This window comes from Gambusia affinis, linkage group LG06, assembly GCF_019740435.1.
Source record: "Gambusia affinis linkage group LG06, SWU_Gaff_1.0, whole genome shotgun sequence".
NCBI classification, from domain to species: Eukaryota; Metazoa; Chordata; class Actinopteri; order Cyprinodontiformes; family Poeciliidae; genus Gambusia; species Gambusia affinis.
The window spans coordinates 1626162-1651590 of record NC_057873.1 but is presented as its reverse complement, the minus strand read 5'-3'; the positions used below and the strand labels follow the sequence as shown (position 1 = coordinate 1651590).

At 45.3% G+C, this 25429-nt stretch overlaps 2 protein-coding genes across 9 annotated transcripts; both read right to left on the bottom strand.

The window, feature by feature from the left end:
- Positions 1-130: 130 nt before the first annotated feature.
- wdr62 (WD repeat domain 62) lies at positions 131-17382 on the bottom strand. 8 transcript variants are annotated; one of them, XM_044119856.1, is made up of 32 exons: positions 17262-17382; positions 17078-17179; positions 15034-15125; positions 14478-14598; positions 14237-14404; positions 13303-13440; positions 13038-13220; positions 12812-12972; positions 12550-12739; positions 12136-12267; positions 11111-11274; positions 10255-10346; positions 10040-10165; positions 9858-9928; positions 9317-9438; positions 9174-9249; positions 8999-9110; positions 7632-7695; positions 7463-7558; positions 7300-7394; positions 6697-6749; positions 6411-6605; positions 6262-6332; positions 6053-6195; positions 4859-4972; positions 4465-4788; positions 3040-3180; positions 2622-2832; positions 1062-1237; positions 626-733; positions 444-541; positions 131-356 (listed from the first exon to the last, which is right to left on the bottom strand). In XM_044119856.1, the coding sequence occupies exons 2-32, from the start codon at positions 17159-17161 to the stop codon at positions 150-152; spliced, it is 4128 nt and encodes a 1375-aa protein (XP_043975791.1). In that variant the 5' UTR covers positions 17162-17179; positions 17262-17382; the 3' UTR covers positions 131-149. The 8 variants fall into 8 exon arrangements, with proteins under 8 accessions (XP_043975791.1, XP_043975793.1, XP_043975795.1 ...); XM_044119858.1 differs by having other exon boundaries at positions 131-353; XM_044119860.1 differs by having other exon boundaries at positions 1062-1222.
- Positions 17383-17689: 307 nt separating this feature from the next.
- On the bottom strand, positions 17690-25250 carry LOC122833020 (scavenger receptor cysteine-rich type 1 protein M130-like). Its single transcript, XM_044120315.1, has 9 exons — positions 25161-25250; positions 22730-22850; positions 22442-22474; positions 22070-22354; positions 20266-20589; positions 19904-20194; positions 19357-19395; positions 19161-19246; positions 17690-19083 (listed from the first exon to the last, which is right to left on the bottom strand). Exons 1-9 carry the CDS (start codon positions 25248-25250, stop codon positions 19054-19056), a joined length of 1299 nt encoding a protein of 432 aa, XP_043976250.1. The 3' UTR covers positions 17690-19053.
- Between the last annotated feature and the right edge of the window lie 179 nt (positions 25251-25429).

Genomic DNA, 25429 nt, shown 5'->3' with positions numbered 1-25429 from the left:
TAGTGAAATATGTTCATTAAAACACAAAGTTTATTACAAATTTAAAAGACGGTTTCAAAAACAGTGAGTGATTTAAAAAGTAAAAATAAAATACTGCTGGTAAAACAATAAGGTGCTTTTAGTCTGGGGGTTCGTCGGCTTCGTACTGTTCAGATTTTATTCAGTTTGTTTTGAGTCATCTGAACCAGGAGCTCAGAGTATTTCTCCAGGAGAGACATCGTCTGCTCATCCTGCGTCTGACCAGAGGGGGCGCCGCTGCACGGCGTTGGCAGCACAGCCTGCAGCTCCCTGTGAGCGGCGGTGGCGGCTTCCTGCAGGACGGAGCAGCTTTCTGATCCCTCAGAGCCGAAAACCTGCTGGGAAAAAACGTCAACAGAGAATCAGAGAAATCAGACGAGTGATCCAAATCCTCTAAACATGGCCGCCGTTAGAGGGATGCCAACCTGGCGGAACAGGAGGACCGCTCGCTGTGCTGCCTGGCGCAGAGCAATGGCGGCCTGCTGACACTGCTGCAGGCTGGCAGGCTCCGCCCCCTCTTCACCTGCAGCAGAGAAACAAAAATAATAACCTGATTTCATCGTTTCAGAGCGAAGAGCGTCTCCATGGAGACGATCTGAGGATTTACCTGTCCGACAGGTGCCACTGTCTGCCTGGGGGCGGAGCCTCTGTGACACCGGGGAGGAGCAGGAAGTGGGCGGGGCAAAGACCGACGAATCAGGTGCAGCAGAATCATCTAAAAATAAAATAAAGTGAACTTTGCCTTCATCAGAACCTTCATCCGGATTTTTTTACAAACATTTTTCAGTTTAAAAATATTTCAGATTCCATAAAATCTGGAGTTGAATTCAGGCGAGCCGGATCGGACCGAACCAAGGTCGGCTTCAAAGTTACAATTTTAATCCATTTTTTTACCTCAACTTTAAAACTGACAAAAAAAAAAAACAGGTTTTTACTCAAACTCCCTTTCAGTTGATCTGAACGGAAAGTTTAACTTAAAAGCTTTAAAAGACGCCGGCCAAACAAAATGGCCGCGGTGACATCACTGAACTATGGAAGCCCACCTGGATCAGTCGGACTTCCTGGCTCCGCCCCTTTCCGTCCCCCAGGTGGCGCTGGGGGGGCGGGGCTTTGGATTAGTGTCCTGTTGGGATTGGTTGGCGTCTCGTCGAGGCTGCCGGCGCGCAGTGATGTCACTGCAGGGGGCGTGGCCAAAACCTCCACGCTAAAAAGGAGAAAACTGATAAATAATAATGTTTAACTTTAAAAACAGTGTTTTAAATATTTATTAAATATTAATAATGTCTTGTGATACTATTCTATATTCTGCAGCATGGACAGGATGAACTAAAATATAACTTCAGATCATAATAAGAATAGTAAAACATGTTTGCCAATATCTTAGAATTTAGCAAATTGAAATAATTTTGGTAAATTAAACAAACCTAAAACAAAGAGCAGCTGCTGCTCCGCCTCCATAAATACATATTAATGTAACTTAGTTTAAATACCAGGAAGTCTGCCGCCACGTGAAGCCGTAACCATGGCAACGTCGTTGTTTGAAGGAGTATAAATATTTCTAATAATAATTATATATTTTATTTAAAAGGTGCTTTGAGGAAACATAATGTCACCTCACAAAAATAAAAATACATTTTAAAAAAAATCCAAATTAAAAATATAAAGAGATCCTATAAATGCCTGTTTGAACAGCAGAGCGTTAAAGACAGAGAGTCTCTGAGTGGGAATGTGGACGTTTATTCTAAATACTAGATGATTTATGTCCATAAGGCTCATTCACAAAGCGGCGACTCGCCTGAAGGTTGACTGCAGCTGGACTGGTACCGGTACCGGTACTGGTACTGGTACCACACGGCTCTTTAAGTTTTGCTCCAGGATGATCAGTCTGGGTGAATCTAAACGTTCATAAACCATCATCAACATTTCCCAGCAGATCAATCTGATCTCTGATCAATGGCTCCATGTTGTCCTCAGGTAGCAGAAACACACCTGATCACCTGAAAATAATCAAACCTGTTGATTACTTTTAATCAGCAGGTTAAAAGTAACCTGCTGTTAATCTATTGATCCAATTTTAGTGAGAATGAAACGACCCACAGATGCATTTCATTTGCTTCGGACCGATGAGTTACATCTTTATGAGACAAAAACTGAGGAAAAGTTATTTCCATTGGAGTGAGGTTTTCACATCCTTTTCTTTTTATTTTCTTTATCTAGTGTGCGTGTTAGCTTATTGTCCGAGGGTAAATGCGGTTCAGTTTCATCGTTTACGTTTTAAAAATAAAATATTAAAATCATGAAAATCATGGGGTTTGATGCTTCCTGGTCTAAATAACTGAATGTCATCAGATTTCAGTGGATTTAGGGAAGTTTTGATGCTTTGATGTTTGATATTGTCCACAGAAAACATTCGTGTGGCTGCCGCACATTTTCATGCCAGCAAAAAATTATGCATATATTTACGCAGACTGACGCAAATTTAATTTTTAAACATGCCGACTTGTGCGTAAAATATGGCGCTGCACATTTTTTGTGCACATGCTGCTTTAGACTTGAGGCCCCTGGAGGCTGCAGCCATGTTTTAAGTGAATGGAGCTTCATACCTGCTGCCCTGCTCCTGCTGGGAGCAGGGCGGAGCCTGTGGAGATGTGGGCGGAGCCTGTATGGATGTGGGCGGAGCCTGTATGGATGTGGGAATGGTCTGTTGGTTCTCCTTGTTGTCCTCCAGGGGGCAGTAGGCGGGTTTAGGGTTGTCCAGGTACACGAGGCGGGACGCCGTCACTGAAGACGGGGCGTAGCTGTTGGCCGTGACGTCTGATTGGTGGAAACAGAAACAGGTGAGGCAGTGAACCTGAGTCAGGTGAGTCAGAGGGGAAACGCCCAAGTTGTGCTCCGTCAGATGATTATCAGCCCGATTCGGTCCTGATGCGACTGATTGGAAATCATCTACTGATCAGGAGAGAAACCTTCACCCAGAAGCCTCGGCTGCACCGTGAGCCACACCGCGAGTCGCTCACACACCTCCCAGCGTCTTCCTGCACCGCAGCACCAGCACCGTGTTTCGTCTGCGGGCCGCCCGCCGCCGGGGCTCATGGGAAATCCCACAGGAAGCTCTGCTACCCAGGACCGCTCTACCTCGCACTGCGGTCACACCAACACTCCCTGTTGGCGAAATGTGAATTTATCTGGAGTTCCTCAGGGAGGCGCACCGATCCGTTAAACCCGACCGGAGCCTTCCGGGTCTGATCGGTATCGGGGGGACGATCCGAGTGTTCAGAACCAGTCTGAGTGCAGTCATTTCAATCTTCATCTGATCTGAAGCAGAACCGGTCCAGCCGGTCCGGCTGCCTGATTCCAAACAAAAGAGTTCCTGAAGAGGCTCCGGTCCCTCAGAGCTCAACGAACCCTGGCAGAACCGGGCCGTTTGGGTCAGACGAGTTAAACGGAACCGTCTGAACGGACCGACCTGCTGCCTGGTTTACGACCAACATCATGTTTAAACAAAGAAAATCCTAAAACTTTTCCTCATTTGTTTTTTATCATTGTGTGGAAACTGAACTACAAGCAGAGAGTTAAAGTCCCGTTTACCATCTGAGGAACATTTACAGATTCTTTATTATTTTAGCCCTGGAATCCATTCTGTTGTGTATTTGCAGTCTTTGGGGCGGCGGGAAGGTTGAATCTCGTTTCACCAGAAGCTGCATGGATACGGTTTTATTTTATTTGAGTCACATCTTTCAGTCTGTTCTACGTTTTTTTAACCATCACATCACAGTATTTACCGCAGAAATGCTGAACAAAGTCAGACTTCAGGCTAACATGTTCCACTAATCCAACATTTTTATGTCTTACAGTAATTTTGTAGTCCAAGTTCAGGAAGCTAGAAGTGGTTCAGTCAAAGTAAAGCGGAAAGCTGCTCATGTTTACAAACTATATTTTAGACATTCATTTATTGTGTCTGTGATGTCCTGGCTGCCATTTTGCTAGCAGTAGCGTCATACCTTTGCTAATGTTAGCACTGTATGCTAGCTGTTAGCTCCTTGAGGACAGAACCAAATCATTTGTTTAAAATTATTACGTAAACAGTCCAGCATTGTTTTTGTCAATGACCCACATGCAGACAGTAATGTAGCGTTAGCATTAGCTAACTCGCTAACAAGCCATGGAGGCTGAATGGATAAGTCTGCTGTTGATATCTTTTATTGAATTACGAAATAAAAAGTTTCTGCATCGTTAGCTAATTGTGTCTCTGCCAGCAAGCCAGCAAAATGGCCGAAGGGGTTAGAGTTTAAAGAAACAGGATCAAAACCAGTAAAACGAAGTGGAGCTCCAGTAACCAGGATTCAGACTGAAGGAATTAAAGATTCATGAAAACGGTTATGATTAGTAAATATGTTAAATAGGAATCCATGTAATAAACCGAGACTGGACCGGATCAGAACTCACCTCCATCAGCGTTTTCTCCCCAAGTCGAACCCGGAAACCCGGTGGCGCCGCTGGGCTCGGATCTGATCTGGAGTTCTGATCCGATCTTCCTGTTCGAGTTGCTCTCCTCGGAGATCCTGCCTGTGATCCGGCCGTGTTGGACCCCGGAGCACACCAGAACCGCGTCAGCGTCAGCGCGGCGCTCGGCCGGCGCCGGGCCGCGGGGAATGGACCGGAGTCGGTCCTGGAAGCGGGACAGGAAGCGGGTGGAGATGCTGAGGCGCGGGTTCAGGAAGGGCTTCTCCTGGGCCGGCCGCAGCGCCGTCAGGTCCGCATCGAAGCGTTCTGCAGAACCACCTGGTGCTCAGAGCGGGAAGCAGCAGCAGGAAGTCGGGTCGGGTCGGGAGGTTCTTACCTTCAGCCAGACTGGAGGCCAAACTCTCAAAGTGGTTCTTCAGAGAGTTCCGGTCCTCGTCGTCCTCCGGACCCAAACTGCCCATAGAGCTGCTCTGGCTCAGGGAGTCGGTGTCTGACGGAGAGGAGCAGTTCGGATCAGAACATCCTGCAGCAAAACGCACTTCTACTTCTAAATATGACGCCTTTATTTTGAAAACCCAAGTTAAGCTCTTATATCTTAGATCCAAACATCAAATTCTGCAGAACCTTTCGGGTTATTTAGTTTCAGGCGGCCATGTTGGATTCTTTAGTGGGTTAGTGGTGGCCTATACAAAACATGCTCATCACATCTTACACAAAATCATTCTTAGAGATTTCAAATCAGCTGCTGCTGGCCCCGCCCCCAACTCTACGTTTACACCGTATGGCTGCAAACATGCACAACAATACAACCGTACATCTTTGAAAAGCAGAAGTGGAGCTTCCTGCACAACCAATCAGAATGTAGCAAGTGACTTCTGGATGGTGAGTCAACACCAGCTGAAAACCAGCTGACCAAACCTGCTGGAACTTGCTTTCGGTTGCTAGGTAACTAAAATCTGCCCAATCAGCTTTGAGTTACCTAGCAACCGACACAGCAAAGGAGACAAACTGGGTGAAACTGGAGAAAAACCTCCAGCGGGTGGAAATGACAGCAGCTCAGGTTTAAACGTCTCTGGTATCTCAGCCTCACGCTGAGATACCAGCGGGGCAGCGTGAACATTAAACCGAGGATTTTAATGAGTCCAAGGTTCGATTATTATGGTCTGTTAAAGTTTCAGGACAGTTGAAGTCAAAATAACTCGACTCTCCCAGGATTTAAACTTCCACTAGAATAAAATAAAACAAAATAAAAGTTTATTACAGTCGATCTACGCATAAAGTTTTATATGGACTGAAATTAAACATCAACTTCAACTCTCCACAATCGGTTTCTGTCTGGGTCAAAGGTCACGTGAGGACAGAATGTACTCCAATTCAGTTTTTTTAATTCAGTGTGGAAAGTGACACTCCAGATGTTTCCTACATGTTAATAATCCTGTTATTTGGACCCTCTGGCCCCTGGAACCCCCCTCTGGCGCCCCCTGTCAGGCCCTCTAGAGATCCAAGGTCTCTTGGATCTTCAGGTTTTGGTTTGTAACTCTGTAGATGGACCGGCTCCGGCGCCGTTTACCGGTGTCATGCTGCGGCTCCAGACTTCCTGTCGACCCTTCGGAGCAGGCCGAGTCCGGACTGGGGTGCGTCCTCCACACAGGCTCCGCCCCCTGACCTCTGACCTCCGGCGCAGGATCGGCCCCAGCCTCCACCTTGAAGTCCCTGGAACAGGAAGTCCAGGTTCAGACCCGAACAGAACCACAGCGCCGGGTCGGAGCCAAGGCTTACCTGTCGGAAAGGGCGGGGCTGCAGTCTGACTGGAGGATGAAGGTCTGGTTTCCTCTGGCTATCTGCAGCACCTGAACGCCACACAGAGTTGCACACAGCTGATGACATCACACACACAGCTGATGACATCACCCAGGTGTCCTGCCCACCTCCTCCTCCTCCTCTTCGTCTCCCAGCAGGCTGTCCAGGCTCTGAGGGTGGAAATCTTCCTCCTCCTCCTCTTCCTCATGGCTGGTGTTCAGGCCGGAGCAGAAGGCCAGCGGGTTCAGAGGCTCCGCCCACCGGCTGCGCACCTGGCTGGGCTCTGCCTCCGATTGGTCGATGGAGGAGGCCTCGGCATCGGCCTGCAGACAAAACCCGACGTTACAGAATCCACACAGAACCGGCCCGGTATCCAGAACCGACCCGATACGGTCGTGACCAGAGGGAACCGACCAGCTTCCGGAACCACATGGGCATCTTCCCGTTGGTCTCCAGCAGCAGCGTCTCTGGAAAACAAAGTTTAGCTCATGAATGTGGAACCTTCAGCAACGAGGTTCCTCAATAATCTCAATAATCTAAATAATCTCAATAATCTAAATAATCTCAATAATCTAAATAATCTCAATAACCTCAATAATCTAAATAATCTCAATAATCTAAATAATCTCAATAATCTAAATAATCTCAATCAGCTATGAAACAAACAGTCAAAATCTTCCTCATTATTAATCCAGTGCAGCTCCACTCCAGAGAGTCGCCATCGTGATGAAACTAAATATTTTGGAGGTTTTCGTGAAGCTCAGAGGAAGGACAGATCCTCCATGAACTGCTCTGCCAGCAGCAGGTTCTGCTGCGTGGAAATATATTCAGATTGTTTCATCAACATGACAAACGGTTCTTGATCCGGTCTGGATGCATCGACTGGAACATTTCTACCTCCTGATCACTGGGGGATATTTGAGTTTTTTACTCCCTCTGTTACGTTTAAAAACTTGTTAGAAATAAATAAATGAAGTTTTTCCGTCTCCTGGGTTCAGCCGATCTGCTCAGACTCACCAGCAGGGGGCTCCGGTCTCCCGGGGGTCCGCTGATCCTCCTCCTCCTCTGCCAGAGGTAGCTGAGAGGCGGGTACGGTGATGAAGGTCTCCCTCCTGGAACACAGACAGAGCGGCTGAAGCGGCCGGCGCCCCCTGCTGTCGCCTCAGGGAACGCCACCCACCTGATGCTGGGCTGCCGAGGGCCGCTTGGCCCTGGGGCCCGCCTCTTCCTCATGGTGCTGCTCATCTGGGGGTCCAGGCGCCACACGAACACGCAGCTGCAGAACAGCAGACGGGGGTCAGAGCGGGGTCAGAGGTCACGGCCAGACGGGCCGCCGTGTCAGAGGTTACCTGTCTCCAGACGCCGAGATCAGATGTCTGCAGTCCTGGCTGAACCGCATGCAGCTGACCAGCTCTGAGCAACACACAGAGGTCAAAAGGTCAGCAGGAGCCGCCATCGTCTGCAATGGAGTTAGCAGTTATCCTGTTTGGGCACTTTTTCCTTCCACTCAACTTTCTACAAATACACTGAAACCTGTTAATAATATTGTGGCCATAATCATCTGAATCACCAGAAACTTTTCCGTTGCGCTGCAACTTCTATGAATATAAAAAATACTGAACTTCTTTTTACCATATTCTCATTTTTTAAATATGAAAATCCAGCAAACAAACCATTTCAGTTCTTCTGTGGGATAAAGTAGAACAGCTGAAAAGTTACCGGGTTCATCAACTGGTACCAATTTGGCTCCAACTCCTCCCCTCATCATTTCTATATTCTTTACACCAAATGTTTTCTAAACATTAATGTTGTTTCCACATATCATCTCCAATGTCCGCTGGACTTCGGGTTGCTCCGTGTCAGCTGTTTGGGATTCCCCTCTGTAATTTCCCCTCAGAAAGCAGGAGGAGAATCCGGCTTTCTGATTGGCTGCCTGTCACATTCAACAGGCTGCGTTAAGCTCCCAGTGGGGAAAACCCCTGATTTAGATCGGAGCGCCACAACGATCTACCGTAACACACCACACACTACAGGATGATCGGTTATGAAACCACAAGAGACAATCTGAGAACATCAACGTTCTCAGATCGTCTTCAGGGGAAAATGTAGGAGTGAACTAACGTGTAGTGTGAACTATTGCATCAGGTAGTCGATGTTCCATCTTCTCTATTTAAATCTAATGATTACTGAAGGACAATATGGTTTACAGACTTCATAATCTGAACTCTTTTGGTTGAATCCAGTATTTATTTACACTTTGGTGTTTTTATTCATTTTTGTTAATGGAGACTGAGAATCCATTTTATTTTAGTTTTTGGTTGTTTTGTTTATTTGATCAGTTCCAGTGTTAAATGTTCTTTTGAAAATAAAGTGTATCTATCTTTGGCAGGAAATCACATGAATTATTATGTCATTTCCATTAAAACAGAGTAAAAAGGTCTTCAAACAATATTATTGTTTATCGCAATAGTTGTGAGACAATTAATTGTTCAGTAACATTAGTTATTGTGACAGGCCTGTTTAAGACATTACTTCAGCAAAACTAAAGTAAAGTAGAGCTACGTCTCCAGAAAAATGTTGCCGTTTCTAGTGGAGGTTCACCAATAAAAGAACGGTATCGACCAAAATCAGAATCGGCAGGTCAGGCTTTCTGAAGATCTGCGATCGCTGCAACTCTAGTTTCTAGATCATCTTCGTTGATCTTCCTCTTCCTCACCTGAGTGACCGAACAGCGTGGCGACGCAGTCTCCGGTCTCCGTGTCAAAGATGCCGATGTTCTTATCAGAGCAGCTGGTGGCGAAGAACGATCCGGACGGGTCGGAGTGAACCTGCAGACGGCCAGAGGTCAGCTAGAGGTCGTCCAGACCCCGGTCTGAGGCGGTTCATGTTACCTTGAGCAGGGCTCCCTCGTCGCTCGCCGAGCCCTTCAGGCTGCGCTCCAGCTTCCCCGTCTCCACACTGTAGACTCTGAGGACACAGCACTGAGTCAGAGGGTCAAAGGTCAAACATGCCGAGCGCTCCGGTCGGTCTTTACCTGAGGTTTCTGTCTTGACACGCCACAGAGACGCGCGTCCCGGTCGGGTCCAGGTCCATGTCGTACAGCGTGGTCTTCTCCACCACATGGTGGCGCCGGGAGAACAGCGACCCGCCCGGCGTCTGGGGAAAGAACCAGAACCAGAACCAGAATCAGACCCAGTGGAGCGGCTCAGCAGAGCATCAGGCCGGGCTCAGGAGCCTCAAAGTCATTTTAATGAGATAAAACGGATCATCTCCATATTTATCAAACTATTACTGAAGTGCAACAACACAAGATGCCCAACGTCAAACAACGTTCTTCTATATTCACATTATTTCCTCTCAGCACTATGGCTTCATTACAATAACTTTATTTTTATTCTTATCCTGGTCATTTGATTTATTTTACCCTGTTCATAATTCTGCAAATGGATTCTGTTAGTTCAAGTTCTGATTGACTAAAACAGACTGACGCTGCGCCTGAATACAGGAAACAGAACAATGCAGCAAAACGCAGCGAGACGCAGTAAAATGCAGCTGTGGTGCGTTCAGGGTCCAACCTTCTCGGCCGTCTGAACGTAGATGCTCTTGTCGGCTCCACAGCTCACCAGCTGGACCTCTGGACTCTGACCTGAACCCAGAACAAGCAGAAGCTGAATGTTCCCCGAACGCATCGTTGGCTCAGAGCAGATTGAACTGGAGCAGCCAATAGGAGCGGGCGCCTGGCCGGCCCCGCCCTCACCGGTGAACTTGACGGCGGTGATGGAGGAGGAGTGGTCGTTCAGGGTCTGCTGGAGGTTGTAGTTCTTCTCCTGGTTGAAGATGTGGATGAGCCGATCTCTGCTGGCTGAGGCCAACAGCTTCACTCCTGATTCAGTCACAGGAAGCAAACAGGAAGTCAGCCTTTCTGTGTTCAGACGTCACCATGGCAACGTGGAGCAGCAGCTTGGATCTCACCTGAGGACAAAGGAGAAAACTCCAAACAGAGAACCTCGGAGTCGTGAGCCTCGATCTTCAGCAGCTCAGTCAGGCTCTCCAGATCAAAGATCCTAGAAACAGGAGGCACCACTCGGTTACAAAAACGGATCCACATGGCGGCTCACAGGAAGGAAAGCTGATAAACACCAAGCTACAGAACAAAGTCCTCAGGAGAACGTAAAGATTTCATCCTGACGGCGTTCTAAAGCAGCATCAGGAGTACAGCTGACCGACTCATCGGCTAAACGACTCATCGGCTAAACGATTCATCGGCTAAACGACTCATCGGCTAAACGATTCATCGGCCAGCTGATTTCCCTAATTTTGGGAGATCAGCAATCAGCCAGTATTCTCATGTAAAGTTGATCTTTTCCAGCCTCTGTCCTTCTGCTCTGCAGTGAGGTTTGACTGCCGTCTGAACGTTTAAACTCAAAAACTGCACTGTTCCTGACTCAGCGACTTTCTTGCTATATTAAGCAACAGATCAGAGAAAATAAAAAGTAAAATGTTATCAGATAAAATTGGCCAGAAACCTGCAATCGGTGCAGCCCTACTTAGGAGGTAAATCAGTTCAACACTTCAATGCCAAACCGAAGACGACGAGCTTCGGCGACATTTAAAGAATCCTGGATGAAATAAAATTCTGACTTGAACAAGTAAACTGTAAAAAAAAACTAAATAAATCATAAATGATAAAACCAAACCTCCACATTCAGACTGAGTTTCTCTGAACTGCTGTGAACCTTCAGAACCTGAAGCCGCTCCAGTTCTGTTAGCTAGCGGCTAACGTCCGGTTCTGATCAGAAACACGAGGCTGTGCGCTGCGGTTTCTTACCTCAGGTTCCCACAGCGGTCTCCGGCCGCCAGGTGCTTCCCGTCCGGACTGATTCCCAGCACACGGATCCCGGCCTTCCCGTCCGGCCCGTCGGCCTCGGCCCGCTCCCCCGCCGCCTGCAGGCGCTGCACGTCTTCCCCCACATACAGGATCTTCAGCAGGTCCTGGAAACACAACGACCCACTACAGCCTGAGGACGAACCACCAGAACCACTGACTGGACCCGGCAGAACCAGGGAACAATTCTGGTTTAGAACCGACTCCAGACCGGTCAGAACCCATCTGGGCCTTCTGGATAAAACCCAAATCGTAACAGAAGCTCGTTGGTGGATAAATATTTATTCTAACTGCTGTGACTCAATAACTGCTTTCTCTCTTATCGTAGTAAATCAAACTTATTTTGGACCTAGAATCGGTTCAACGGAGCCACAACACCGTCCACTGATTGGAGAACAGAAACCGTCACACTAGCATGATGCAGGGTTAGCGTTAGCCGTCTGGGTTCAACCCACTCTGCAAGGCCGAGTCCGTTAGCTGGAAACGCTCCTGGAAATGAACTGAACTGCAGAGAACCGCGCCGCAGTGGAACAAGGAGCCCTAACCCTAAACCAAGGCTTCACTAAACCAAAACTTCACTAAACCAAAACTTCACTAAACCAAAACTTCACTAAACCAAAGCTTCACTAAACCAAGATTTAGGCCCAACATTAGCTAGCCGCCCAGCTAGCTGCTTAGTCAGCAGCAACAGTCCTGGGATTTTTTTAAATTAAACTGATATTCTTTAAAAACTGTCTGTCACCAAACTGCAAAGTTCTGATTAAAACGAAAGAGTAGAATAAGCCTAATTAGTTTCATACTGACGTTTTAAAAAAGTTTTCAAAGAATAAAAATACAAAATAAAGACTTAAAAAAAGAATCATAACTAAGAAACAATTCTCCTTCAGTGTTTTTGCTTCATTAATTTTGATTAATTGAATCACTTGAAGCCACTGTGATGAGCTGGGCCTCAACCGGTCCGGTCTCACCTGGCTGTACTGGTTCCTGTGCCTGATGGGGGCGTCAGAGTGCCACAGCCTGATGGTGTTATCAGAGGAACAGGTGAGGAAGGACGACGGAGGCAGACAGGCCTGAGACGGATCCTGCAGCTCCGGATAAACCTGGAAAACAAAACATTCCAAACCGTCACTGGATTAAAAATAAAACATTAAGTTTCCTGATTTATTAATGATTTCATAACGTTGATATTCGATCAACTCGGTTGGTCCAGTCCAGGTTTTTCTGCTGCCAGAGCTGCATTTCCTTCAGGTAAATCTGAACATTTTCTGCTGGTGTTATGAGATCAGACCTTCGTATCGGTGAATCCGTGATGAACAGATTTAGATGACAGTGACTGATTACGGATTGATGATCGATCAGAATATTGATGATGCGTTCCTGACCTGGATGTTCCACACGCAGCTGCTGTGGTACAGAGCCGAGTGCAGCCTCCTGGCGTTCTTCACGTCCGCCACGTCCCAGACGTACACGCTGTGGTCCGTGTACACGCAGCTGAGCCGCTGCCCTCTGGGGTCAAAGGTCAGCGCCAGGGTGTCGGGATGCGCCGCCTCGGAGCCGGCGGGAGGTGGGCTGCTGTGAGAACAGGAGGTCAGAGGTCAGAACGGGCGTGACGGTGCAGGTCAGGGGGGGTGGCGGCGTTCCGACCTGTGCGGCGCGCTCTGAGTCAGGTCCACGCCCAGGCGGTGCGGCCGCGGCAGCGTTCCCACGTACTGCAGGTCGGCCGGCCGGAAAACCCGGATCACTCCGTCTGCGCAGCCGCAGAACACCCAGTCCTCGCTGACCGCCAGGCTGCTCGCCGCCGCCGTCTGCAGAACAAGACGGGGAGTTATCCAGGCAACGCCACCGACATGCCACCATCACGACCTCTGACCTTTAGGTCCACCCAGGCCTCCAGCTGCCGTCTGCCGTTGAACAGACACAGGATACCGGCGGCGGTGACGCAGTACGTGTTGCTCGCAGCTTGGCCCCGCCCACACGCCACTCCGCAGAACACGCTGTTCTTATGGTCACCTAGCAACCCGGACCGACCAATCAGCGGCACGGTGCTGTTCACCTGGGAGCAGAGAGGGAGCAGGTGAGAGCCAGGCGAGCTGCAGGGAGCCGGGCTGTGATTGGCTGAGGAGACGTCAGCTGACCCGCCGGTCCCTGGAGCCGTCCAGGTCCCAGAACTTCACGTGTCGGTTTCCCGCGGTAACGAAGTAGCTGCTGTCCTGGGAGACGGAGACGGAGAAGACTCTGCTGGACACCTTGTTGGTGGCGATGATGGAGCCATTCTGCTCAGGGTCAAAGGTCAAGGTAAGGTAGAATGTTAGCAACAAGTAGGGATGGAAAGACATGAACAATAAAATAAAACAATCCAGAACCTTCTGCTTTCAGCACAACTCAAATTTACCGCCGTCATGAATGAAATGGAATATTTTATGGACAGAAAACACTAATAAATCTTGGATTGATGCGCTGGCATCCAGTTCTGCCCGTTTTGCTACTGGAGTCGGATTTTGCAAATATGAACATCATTTTTGCAAATGACCTTCATTCAAGCTACCAAAAAGTGTTTTATGTGTTTAGGGGTGACAGCAGCGAGTTCCTGGCAGCATCCATCGCCTTGAGCCAAAGAACATCTGACAAACATATTTAATGGTGATTTACTTTTTTTTTTAATTTGTCAAAGACATTTTAAGACTTTAATTATAGATACAAGAATTTAAGGTGCACCGACATCCTGGACATCAACTACCTGAAGAAACTATGATAAGTTTGTTCTGGAGGGATGTTTTCCTAGAGAACCTGTTTCTTTCACTTCCTGTCAACAGAATCGGACCATCAGGTTGTCGGTAGTTTTGTCAAAATGTGACTTAATTCATCCGTCCAATCAAACGTACAGATTTAACTCGCAGTCAGGAAACCCCGGGTGTTTTACAGGCTTTAAAGGATCAGTGAGTGTAAAACCAGCCAGGACCCAGCAGCTGGGATTCAGAACCCACTCGGTGTGTGTGTGTGTGTGTGTGGGTGTGTGTGTGTGTGTGTGTGTGTGTGTGTGTGTGTGTGTGTGTGTGTGTGTGTCCTCACCCTCCAGTCCCACACGCTGATGGTCCGGTCATGCTGGAACCCCACAGAGACCACGTAGGAGCCGCTGCAGGAGAACGCCACGCAGGACACGCCGTACTTATGGGCCTGGACTTCGGCCACCTGGCCTCCGCCCACCTCCCACACCCGGACGCAGGGCATGTGGCCGCTCTGGAACAGCAGGGGGCGACATGAGGAGACCAAAACAACCCAAACACAAAGAGGCGTCCGGTTTGTCCCTCACCTCTCCGGTCACCAGGTGCTTCCCATCGGGAGAAAAGCTCAGAGCGGTGAAGGGCTTCCTGGAGGCGTTGATGATGTGATCCTGCTTGTTGTTCTGTGGGTTCAACAGCACCACCACACACCTGGAGGAGGAACAGCAACATTATCACACGCTGCCAAGCTCAAATCGGCTTCTGTGACAATCTGAATGTGAATAAGTTTATTCTCAACAAATCAATAAATATAATCAAACTAAATTTGTGTCGAATGTTTGTGCAGTAAAAGCTTTAGTTTGTGCCGATATTATCTTAAAGATATTTATTAGTTAAGTTTGCAGAGGTCATGATCAATATTTTCAAAAGCAGCACAAACAGTCGAGTTGATTGATTGGCACCAAATTTGTCTGAAGTGATTTAGGCGAGGTTGACCTTTAATGACCTCTGGGAACATTTAACATCTTTGAAATGACTGCGGCACAAATTAAACGTTTTGCTGCACAAACGTTTGACACCGGTTTAGTCAGAGTTGAAGAAGATGAAGATAGTTTGAGGTTAGAGGGAACCTGACGCGGCACTCACCCTGCAGGATAGGCAATACGGCCAGAGTTAGGGTCAGAGGTCAGGAAGCTGCTGACCACCGGGCTGATCCCAAGAACCTTTTCCAGAGTCACCTGAAGCAAACAGACCAGACTGCTAAAGATCAAACCGTTCACCGTCTGAAATCAGAAACAGTCACGTGAATCTAAACCTGCTGATAACTGCAAAAATACAGAAAAGGCCTCTGACTGAAGACTGTCGCTGTTACAGAGGCATGCTAAGCTAACGGCTCCAAACCGCAGAAAATGTTCTTCACAGTGGCGTGAAGAACTGCTAATCCGCATCCCCTGCTGTTGCTGCTCATTTTAGCTGCTTTTTAAGGTTAAAAACAAACATCTAGAAGAATTTGATGACTGACTGTCATCATGGGGTCAGGATTTAAATACAAAACATACAAAAAAAAAAAAACTGGAAAGGAATTTACAACTTGGTGGAAAATAAATAGAATAGAGAAAAAATAGGTTTCCTCCGGTGTATTATAGGCCTGGCAGCCCGACATGCTTCACTGGCCCCACCGCCAGGCTAAGCATGTCTTGTTTATGTTTTTAGGAAAATAATCATTTAAAAAATTTTAAATAGTTTTTTTAAAGCCAGATTACAAGATTCTCTGTTGCTCTGAGCTCTGAGCAGATTTATTCCTAAAAGATCATTTTATAGAAGATAAACATATCGTCTATAGTTTATTTTTTAATAATTTATTTTTTTCTCTGCGCGTTTCCTCACAGCAGCTGGACACAGGCTGACCTGTATGGATATTTACATTAACCTGGTTGGCCATTACATCAAATTTAGCAGAATTGATCAACTCAATGAACAAATGTTACATTTATGTATCTGTGTTAAAATATTTGCATTTATGGCCCCTGAAGCCCTGGGGGCCTCATGGAGCCGCTGACTTACTTTGGATTAATTATTTGGACAGAAGTCCAAATAATTAATATTCTTTTTAATTGTATTTTAAATTTGTTGTTTTTAAGACTAGTTGTGGGTTTAAATAGCTTTTCATGTAACATATAATTACCCAGTAATATTTTTACTTCTCCTGTCTACTTAACATCTTTTAATACAAAAACACGGAGCACACCTCGGCGCCCCGACCGCCGCCTGAGCAGGTTTTCTGGGGGAAACCCTGAATTTATACAACTTTCAGATAATGGGACAGGGAATAAAATCTGTAAATATTTTCTTCTTCCTTTCCAGACCTGAAAATACTTCAGCGCCCAAAGTAAAGCAATATTTTTTTCCCAATTATTTTATTTTTGCCGACAATGAAACTGATTATATTGTCATGGTACCAATTGGTTCTATAGTAGGCAACGATTTCCTTTGCTTCCATGTACTAATTTAGGTAAATAAAATGGAGATTGGTGAGCCTAAATAATCCCAATTTAAAGTTATGAAATAAAAAAAAAAAAGATTTAATTGTTAGTGGATTTAAAGAGGTTACATTTTCAGGAATAAATAATTGTCTTGCATGATAAGGATGAAAATTCACAACGGCATTATTCAAAAAAAAACTATGGATACCTAATATTTCTAAAAAAAAAAAAAAAAAAGAGCCTATTTGTGTTGAGTGGATGCAAGTGGAAAGGTGAAAGAAGCCCAGATGTTGTTATAAACTGAAAGCACAGATATGATTTGAACTATTGAGGTTTAAAACATGTGAGCTGTTTAAAAAAATGGCTCTCGGTGGAAAATATAAACACCAAAGCTGCTTTCAGATTGAAAAGAGTGAAACATCCCTTCAACTGGATCCTGAACCTGAAGCCGTTTAACGTCGGATGTGAGGGGTGACAGGATTTACCGCAACACCGGTGGCCTACTTGTGTGTTGTTGTCTAAACTTTCTCTTGCTGCTGAGATTAAACTATTTAACCAACGTTTTTAAAACTCGAACAATTGACAAAAGCTTTTTACCCAAAAGATAATTCGGTTATAGCTTCTCAGAACAGTTAGAACATCTCAAAAACGCCGCGGAGCATCAGCTAACGGTTCTAACTGCTAACGGCTGTAGCTCAAGACTGTACCCGGGCGCTGGAGCTCTTCCTCGGCTGGCTCTGCCGGCTCTTCCGCCCCGCTGGCTGCCTCCTCCTCTCCGCTCTATCAGCCATACCGGCAAGTGCGCTAAACTTTCAAAAGAGAACAAAAACATAAATAAAACAGCCACGGAAATGCATTTAATGCCCAGCAAAAGCGCAAAATATATCTCACTTGATTCAGAAAGTTTTGTTCACAACAATCTTCTGCTGGTCGCCATGATGGCAGCAGGAAATTTGATACCGATGTAGGCGGCGGGACTGAGGTTCAAACTGAACCCCACCCACTGACTTAACAACCAGCCAATCAACTACTAGGAATTTGTTCAAGTGAAACAACCAGCCAATGAGGATAAAGAAAAAGTCCCTTACCTCTAAAACTCATGAAAATCTATCATGGCTAAAGTGCCAAGTAAGAAAAACTACCGTACTTCAATATACCTTAGCAAAAGAGCTGGATATCTGATAATGTCATCAGATGGAGAAAAATATAATTTTATGTGCAAATTATGATAATCCAAAGACTAAATAGAAAAAAATTATACAAAATATGTAGAAAAAACACTTCTTTTGAACATAAACCTTTTGAAACCAACACTAACAGACCGTAAAAATACATTTTATTTGGAGGCGCTTTTCTTGGCACTCAAGGACATCTTACAATTAAAAGAAACAACAGTAAGATAATAAAATCACTTGAACAGAAAGAGCAAAATGCAACACATAGAAAAAGCAACTGTCAAGGAATGTGTTGTGATTTGAAATGCCGGAGTGAATTGATGATATTTCTGAGTTGGGATGATAATGAATTGCAGAGAAGATGACAGTTTTGATGTTGTTTAGTTTAAGAAAATTTAGCGTCAACCAGGTTTTTATGTCAGAGGTGGAGTCAGAGAAGGACATGGGTGGAACAGTTAGAACATCACCACTAATCCCATTAGTGGTGATGTAGCGTTGGGTTTCATCAGCATAACAGTGAAAAAGAACATCAAATTCACACAATATATATCACCATGGGAAGAATGTAGATGAAGACAAGGGATGCCGGGTCAGAGCCCTGGGGCACATTTAAAGGCCTGTGGCCAGAGTACCGGGAAGTAAACCAGCCTAATGGAGTGAGAAACACCAATGGACGTTAGCGTGAAGATAGTCTTTAGTGGGGTGGAGTGTCGAATGAAGTCCAGAATCAGCTGCCATGAGGAGGTCATTTGTGGTTTTGATGAATTTCAGTGCTATGGAGCAGGAGAAAACTGGAACTATTCAAATCCAGAATCCAAGCAGTTTTAACCTGAACCTATGCTGGTTATAAATCCACAAGGTTTTAAAGCGGTGATGGAGCTTAAAGGTGCAGTATAACATGTTTTCCAGCCACATAGTGTTAATTTATAGCTCAATCAAGTAACTATGTTGATTTTAGTTGTTGCTATATGTATTAAATATGACTCAAAAGAAATGTAACTTTATAATTCAGGGAGTCATCCCAAGATGGCTCCTCTATTAACCCTTTAACAACGTTTTTAACAGCGTTGCTCTGGGAAGCAGCTCCTCTAATGAGCGCAGTAGTTCCATCAGATGTTTGCTAATTGCTGCTGATTAGTCTGACGGAGCTGAAAGGGGGAGGAGCTGCGCCTCAAAGGAGGTGCAAAGTCCATTTAGGCGTTTTGCAGCTGAATGGTTGCCATGGAGATTAAAGGATTAATCAAATGCTTGAAAGAATCAAGGCAACAGTTCAAGTTTGTTTTTGATAAAGGAAAAACATCATAACATGATAGAAAGAAAGATCAAAGCTCATATTACTGCTTCTTTCACAGGAAAATACTTTTTATAGGTGAAAAACAAAATTTAATTGATTTAATAAGCAGCTATATGTGTTATAACTGAGTGTAGGAGTTCAGGAAACTGAACATTTCCTCTTAGGTCAGGGTGAAGCGAACATCTCCATCATCTATCGTTGCTGCATCTTCAGCTCACTGGCCTGACTGCTGCCACCTGGTGGGCTGCGGAGACATGGCAGCACAGTTACTGCGGTGTTTCTACAGCTCAACATGTGCAGAAGCTCTGCAGCGAGGAGTACCTTGTAGGTGAAGCAAAGAGCGAAGATGAAGTAGGTGACGCTCAGCAGCAGGAGAACCAGACAGAAGATAAAAACTGGTGTAAAAACTGAAAGTGAACCAGAATCAGACAATCTTCAGGAGAACAAGTCAGCTAGCAGGCGACTTCAGCTAATGCACTTTAATCTGGGTCAGATCTTCTCCTCTGCATATATTCACCTGTGAGACGAAGGTTCCCATCTGTGGTTCTGTCTGGTTCTGGAAACATAAAGCAGAGGGAGATTGTTGGCTGGACGTGAGCAGAATTAAACCTTTATGACTTTGTATTTTTGTATTTTTATGATTTAAAAAACTTTAGACTGCCTTGTTGCTGAAATGTGCTATACAAATAATTGATTGATTGATTGATTGATTGATTGATTGATTGATTGATTGATTGATTGATTGATTGATTGATTGATTGATTGATTGATTGATTGATTGATTGATTGATTGATTGATTGATTGATTGATTGATTGATTGATTGATTGATTGATTGATGAGAAGTTTGGAAAATCCAACATTTTTCCATACTCGTCTGGACATGAAGGAAAATTACAGTGAACCTTTAAAGGCTGCTTGAGGAACCTGTTGTGTTCCTCAAGCAGCCTAACATGTTCAGGTTGGTTTCTGACTCCAGATAAGTTTCTATCCTTCATATTTACTTCATGTTACTCAGCAGAACTTGTGACCCAGTTAGAGAAGAAGTGTCACTGTTGGACTCACCTAAACAGTTGAGTTTCACGGGTACAGCTGAATATGCATTCAGCCACCCACAGCCCCTAGCAGTAGATGTTTCCTCAATGCATCTCTCATAGATGTAAGACGTATCTTTCTGTAATGACTCAGTGTCTTCCATTGAAACAGCAGAGCCACAGCTCAGCCATTTACATAACATCTCTGTGTGGTTGTGGTTCCAAAAACGGCTCAAACGAGTCACTAGTCGCCATTTTCCCTCAACTCTTATCTGGAGTCTACCTTCACAACTCCTGGGTCCTCCCACCAACCTCAACGGTTCTAAAGAGAAAGCAGAAAGTCATCAGCAAAACATGGAGCAGAAATGATCATATCTGTGGCTCCTCCTCTACCTGAGCAAGTGAGTCCAACAGCTTTTCCAAGGGGGCAGGAGTTTCTGGCTGAGTTGGACCTTCTACAGTCCAGGAGAGAAGACTCATGTCCTCCACACTGGAACTGTGGCGACCATGTTGGAGCCTCCATCTCTCCATAGAGCCCTCCCTTTAGGACTGTAGGAGACCCACAGTTAATCTCCCTACACACCACCTCTGCATCCTGCTGGTCAAAGTCAGCTTCACACACTGAAGACCAGCTCTGGTTAGACTGGTCAGACTTGGAGACCTTCACCTCCAGTCTACCTGAACAGCCATTTCCCCCATTCACCAATTTCACAGACTCTGCAGAGACAAAGAAAATATTTCATCCACAATGTTGTGCTTGAACGGTTTCTGCAGACCATTGCTGTGCTGACCAAGTACAGGGAACTCCAACAGATCCACAGAGAGCCTAACCCCAGGGAACCCAGACGGAGTAGTAGTCCATGAAGTGGCAGTGGTCAGGGAGAACCCAGGCCGGCCAAGCAAAACCCGGCACCCAGAGATCCACTGTTCCATCAAGGCAAAATCCAAATCCCTTGACCTCAAACCCTATTCCATCCCATCGCCCTCGACTCAAGTGCTAAGGTTTTTCTGGAAGTGAATGGAGTCTAACCTTTGACATCACAGGGACTCCGCAACTTTGTGAAAACACCTCCTTCATAGGAGGTCATGATGCCCGTTGGTTAATGGTAACAATTCAGGAATTCCCAGTTCCCTACTGGTTTGCTTGGTTTTTCATGTGCAGTTCAGCCCTTGTTCTCCATGTGGCTGTGGTGGGTTTCCAAAACTGCACTCACATTATCTTTGTAGGAGGTATGGTATTACACAACATGCCAAACAAACCACACTACTGGTGAATTTTTGGAACATCATCATGAGGGATTAGCTTTAGAAAATTATGCAAACTTTATATAACTGGAGATAAAATGGACCAAGACTTAGAGCTGGACTATAAATCAATGACAATATAAATCGAGGTGGGTACATGATCAATGTCAGTAGATAATATGTCTGATAGAATATTCCATAATTTCACTGAACTCTGATCCAGAACCGCACAGCCTTCTGGGGAATGTAGGCAGAAGAAAGACTTTAGCTGATCAACGTCTCACAGTTAGCGAAGCTAGGCTACTGTAATCAACCAACTCACTCACTCTTTGGTTTTCTAGTAACAACATGTTGAGTAACTTCTGTTTATCTAGCAACAATGTGTAGAGTAACTTGCGCAGCAGCAGTTTCAGGTTTCACCACTGTGCCTCATAACTGCTTGAAAATAAAAAACATGAAGAGAAACTTGTGGAGGAAGCAGGAAATGTCACAGGAAATGTTTGGTACTATTTCAGATTTTTAAAACCAAGAAACAAATAAATAATTATGCATATTGACCGATATGAAATGCGATATCATCCAACCTACCAGGACATTGGAACAAGTTCTTAGCTAAGGCTAAACATAAACAAGCTGAAAGGAGGAAATACACAGGAGTGTGAAGACGTAAAAATGATGGCGTCACTTCTGAGGTTAAAACAAGACAAGAAGAACTGGTTATATTAACTGGTGAGGTTAACTGGTTATATTAACTGGTCATATTTATCTATCTATTTATCATATCTTTTTTTGTGTGTTTGATTTGACGTAAAGCACTTTTCAGGAGATTTGATTCTTTACATTTAATAAAGGTCAAATGATGAAACTGAAACCCAGGTCCAGTCTTCACATAGCTCAGTATCTCATTCAAACTCACCAGTGGGGAAGAGTTTGATGTTTGTCACAGATTTACCTGAGCAGGTGACCCATATAAAACCAAATCTTCTTTGTTTTTCTGCACAGTCCTTGAGATCAGATCCAGACAGAAAACACTCTGAGGTGATCATCCATACGGGGATTAACGATGTCAGCTCATATTTAATTGAGACAGCTGAGCCACAGTCCAGCCATCTGCAGATAATTGAAGCTTCTTTCAGGCCATAATTAAAATTTTGGATGTGAACCGGTCTCCATTCTCCCAGATTCAACTCCCATTGACCTTCACAGCGTCTGGATCCTCCCACCAACCTGATGGACTCTGGACAGAAACCAGACAGAAGATTCTTCATTTTACTGTTTAACAAGCTAAGTTTCAATTTGAACTAAAGTTTAGAACTGAACAAACCTCTCAGGCCGAGGGTTTCATCTGCATGAACACCTGGGACAAATGTCAGGAAGGAGAATCAGAGATGAGAGGATCAGGATCTGAACCACAGTGAGATTCTCCTTTACTAATCTCTCCTATCTCAGTACATTTCAGCACAACACATCTCATTAGTTTCCAGGAACAACTGAAGGCTCTGCCTTCAAAATAAAGAGACAGCAGGTTTTATCAGTGCAGCTGCAGACAGAGGCTGAACTTTGGATAATTTTGTTTAACTGAGTCAAACATTGTTTGATCTGAACATTTTACCTGAGCTGCAGAGCCACAGCAGAAGCGCCATCAGGGTGTGGTCCATGTTCAACAAGAGGCTCTGAAAGGAAGATGATGGTTTCTGTCTGTTTGTGTTTCCAGCTTTCATTTCAGATCTGAGCTGTGAATCAGAGAGAAAGAAAAACAATTAGAGCTGAAAGCAGCCTAGAACGGCCCTGGCAGCTCAACGCCGCTCCGGCCTCATGGCGGCTGCCGGAGCACCGGGTCTGCAACCCGGTTCCTGTAGAACTGATGTCCAGTTTGGTGTCAATCGGATGATGCATGTGTGATTTAGAGCCAACATTATGCAAATGGCATTCGTCATTCAGCCACGCCCCCATGGTTCAGCCACCAGCCAATGATGAGAGGATTCAGCATTATGTTATTTTATGTCAGTTGGTTATGTCAGATGGATGAAGACATCCATCAGGTGACTTCCTGTTGAAAGTGGGCGGGGCTAAAGTGATGTCACCAAGTGACCATGTGAATGTGATCAGTGCTGGTCAGGAATGACGCACAGTGGAAGTTTTTTCACCATTGATTTTTTATGGTCAGATGTTGACGCTTGGCCACGCCCACATGCTCTAATGCAGCCAAAAGATTTTGATAATTTTTGATCCTCAATGCCTGAAGACGGTGCTGAGTGATTTCAAAGTCTGCATGTGAAAAGCTGTAGAAGGAGTTTGCTAAGATACAACATGTATAGAAGAGACAAAAGGTGGCATTGTTCCAAAATGGCCGACTTCATCCTGGGTATTGACCACGTCTCCAATAGACTGTTTTTTGCATATCTCGATATGCTAAATGTGTAGCAAATTTCATGTTTGCTGGTCAAAGCCTGGCTTGGAGCTGATTTTTTAAAAAGATTTTTAGGGGGTATAAAACCCCTTTGATTCCTTCCTGATCAGAGGAATTAAGACGCCTCACTAAATATTGGAAAGCATTCCTGTTGGGGGATAGATCAGAATCAATTAGTTGGACCAGATACAGTTTGGTGCCACTTGGAAAAAATCTGTGGGAGTTAGAGCCAAATGTTTGGCAACAGCTTGACGTCTGACCTCACCAAGCCGCCACAGCCACGCCTTCCAGTGAAAATTATTGGTGCTTTAAAGCCAGTCAGACTAAGTTGTTATTTATCTTGTGACTCAAAATCATATCGATTAGGTCAAGAGGATAAGAGATGGAGCTTTCCAGGAAAAAAAAGTGACTTTCTGTTCTGAAGGGGCGGGGTTCCTGTTCTGAAACCACATAGGATTCTCATCCAACATGGAAGACTCATGCCAGTATAGATGCAACTCAGCCTTTCCATGTGAAAGTTACTGCATTTTGTTTGGTGAGAATGTCAAGTTTGCGGTTTGGTCACACCCCGTAAACATGCTCAAAAACTCCACATTTTGATAACTTTAAATCTTCCATCCCTTGACTGCATACTGACAGTAAATGAAGCCGATAGCTCAAAATTCCAAGGAGTTTGTTAAAATGAGTAAACATAAAAATAGCCAAACATTGCAATTTTAAAATGGCTGCCCTCCTGCACATCTCCAAGAGACATTTTCCCCCAAAGCTTGGTGAGCTTTGCTACATAGGCAGAATAATAAGAAGAAACCGTTCAATTACAAAATACCTTCTTAGTGCTTTCATTTCTCTGCTCTATGAAAAAGCTGCTTTTTCTAGTTTTATCAGTTGCTGTTTTGTAGATAAACAGAGCAGAATCTAAAAAGATAATTTCAGAACATTGACTAACTGAGCTGATGTAGTTTGCCTCAGTTCTGGGATATGAAAAAAGTAAAGGAAGAAATTATTAGATCATAACGTTGGAATGCGAAATGTCAAAGTTTATCAAAATGGGGGTTCAGCTGAAGCGCTGAGCTGGGAGGCCTCCCTGGACAGAACCAGAACCCAGTGAGACAATTGGGTGTTACACAAAAACCAGCCAATCACACGACAGTGATCCAGTGTCCTGAGACATCCAGAGATGGAACCAGTCCAGACACAACAAGTGTTCTGGTTTCTGCTTGATGGTTAAATTCCTGAACCAACATCCAAACTGGAACACTCCGTTTCTTACAGTAACGCCAGTTTGAGTTAATCTACAGGAAGGAGCGGAGATTTACCCAAGCAAAGGTTGTTGGTGCAGAAAGATAATCTGGTTCCAACGTTTTCTGTCCTCTGATCCCGAGTGGGTGATCCCTCAAACGCTGCCGTCAATTTGTTTCTGAGCAACAAACTTTCTCAGTCCAATCAGTTACAAATAGTTCACGCTGGTTCAGGTCCTGGACAGCATGGAGAAACACAGCCAGAGCCTGTAAACTTTTACCATGCAGGGAGCATCAAGGCAGTGCAAGAGAGAAAAGCTCTGCTGAGCGTAGCTGAGGAAGGGAAGCAGAGACCTGCAGAAAGACGGATCTTCGTGATCTTCAGATCAACGTACCTGCAGCCGTCCGTGGAAGCGCTCCGTCTGTTCAGGCCGAAACTCTGAGCTCACATCAACAGCTGCAGGCTCCGCCTCCTCCCATCCCATCTGGACGACTCCGTCACATCCTGGCACCTTCTGCAGCTCTGCATCTGGACTGGTCCCAAGTATTATCAGCATTCACAGGTAAATTCATTTAGGTCTCATCTTAAAGGTCGTTGTAGGTGTGAAAATTGTCCTGGGAGTTGTTGGATCCAGCAAAAAAAAATCAAACGGCAACTGGAAGC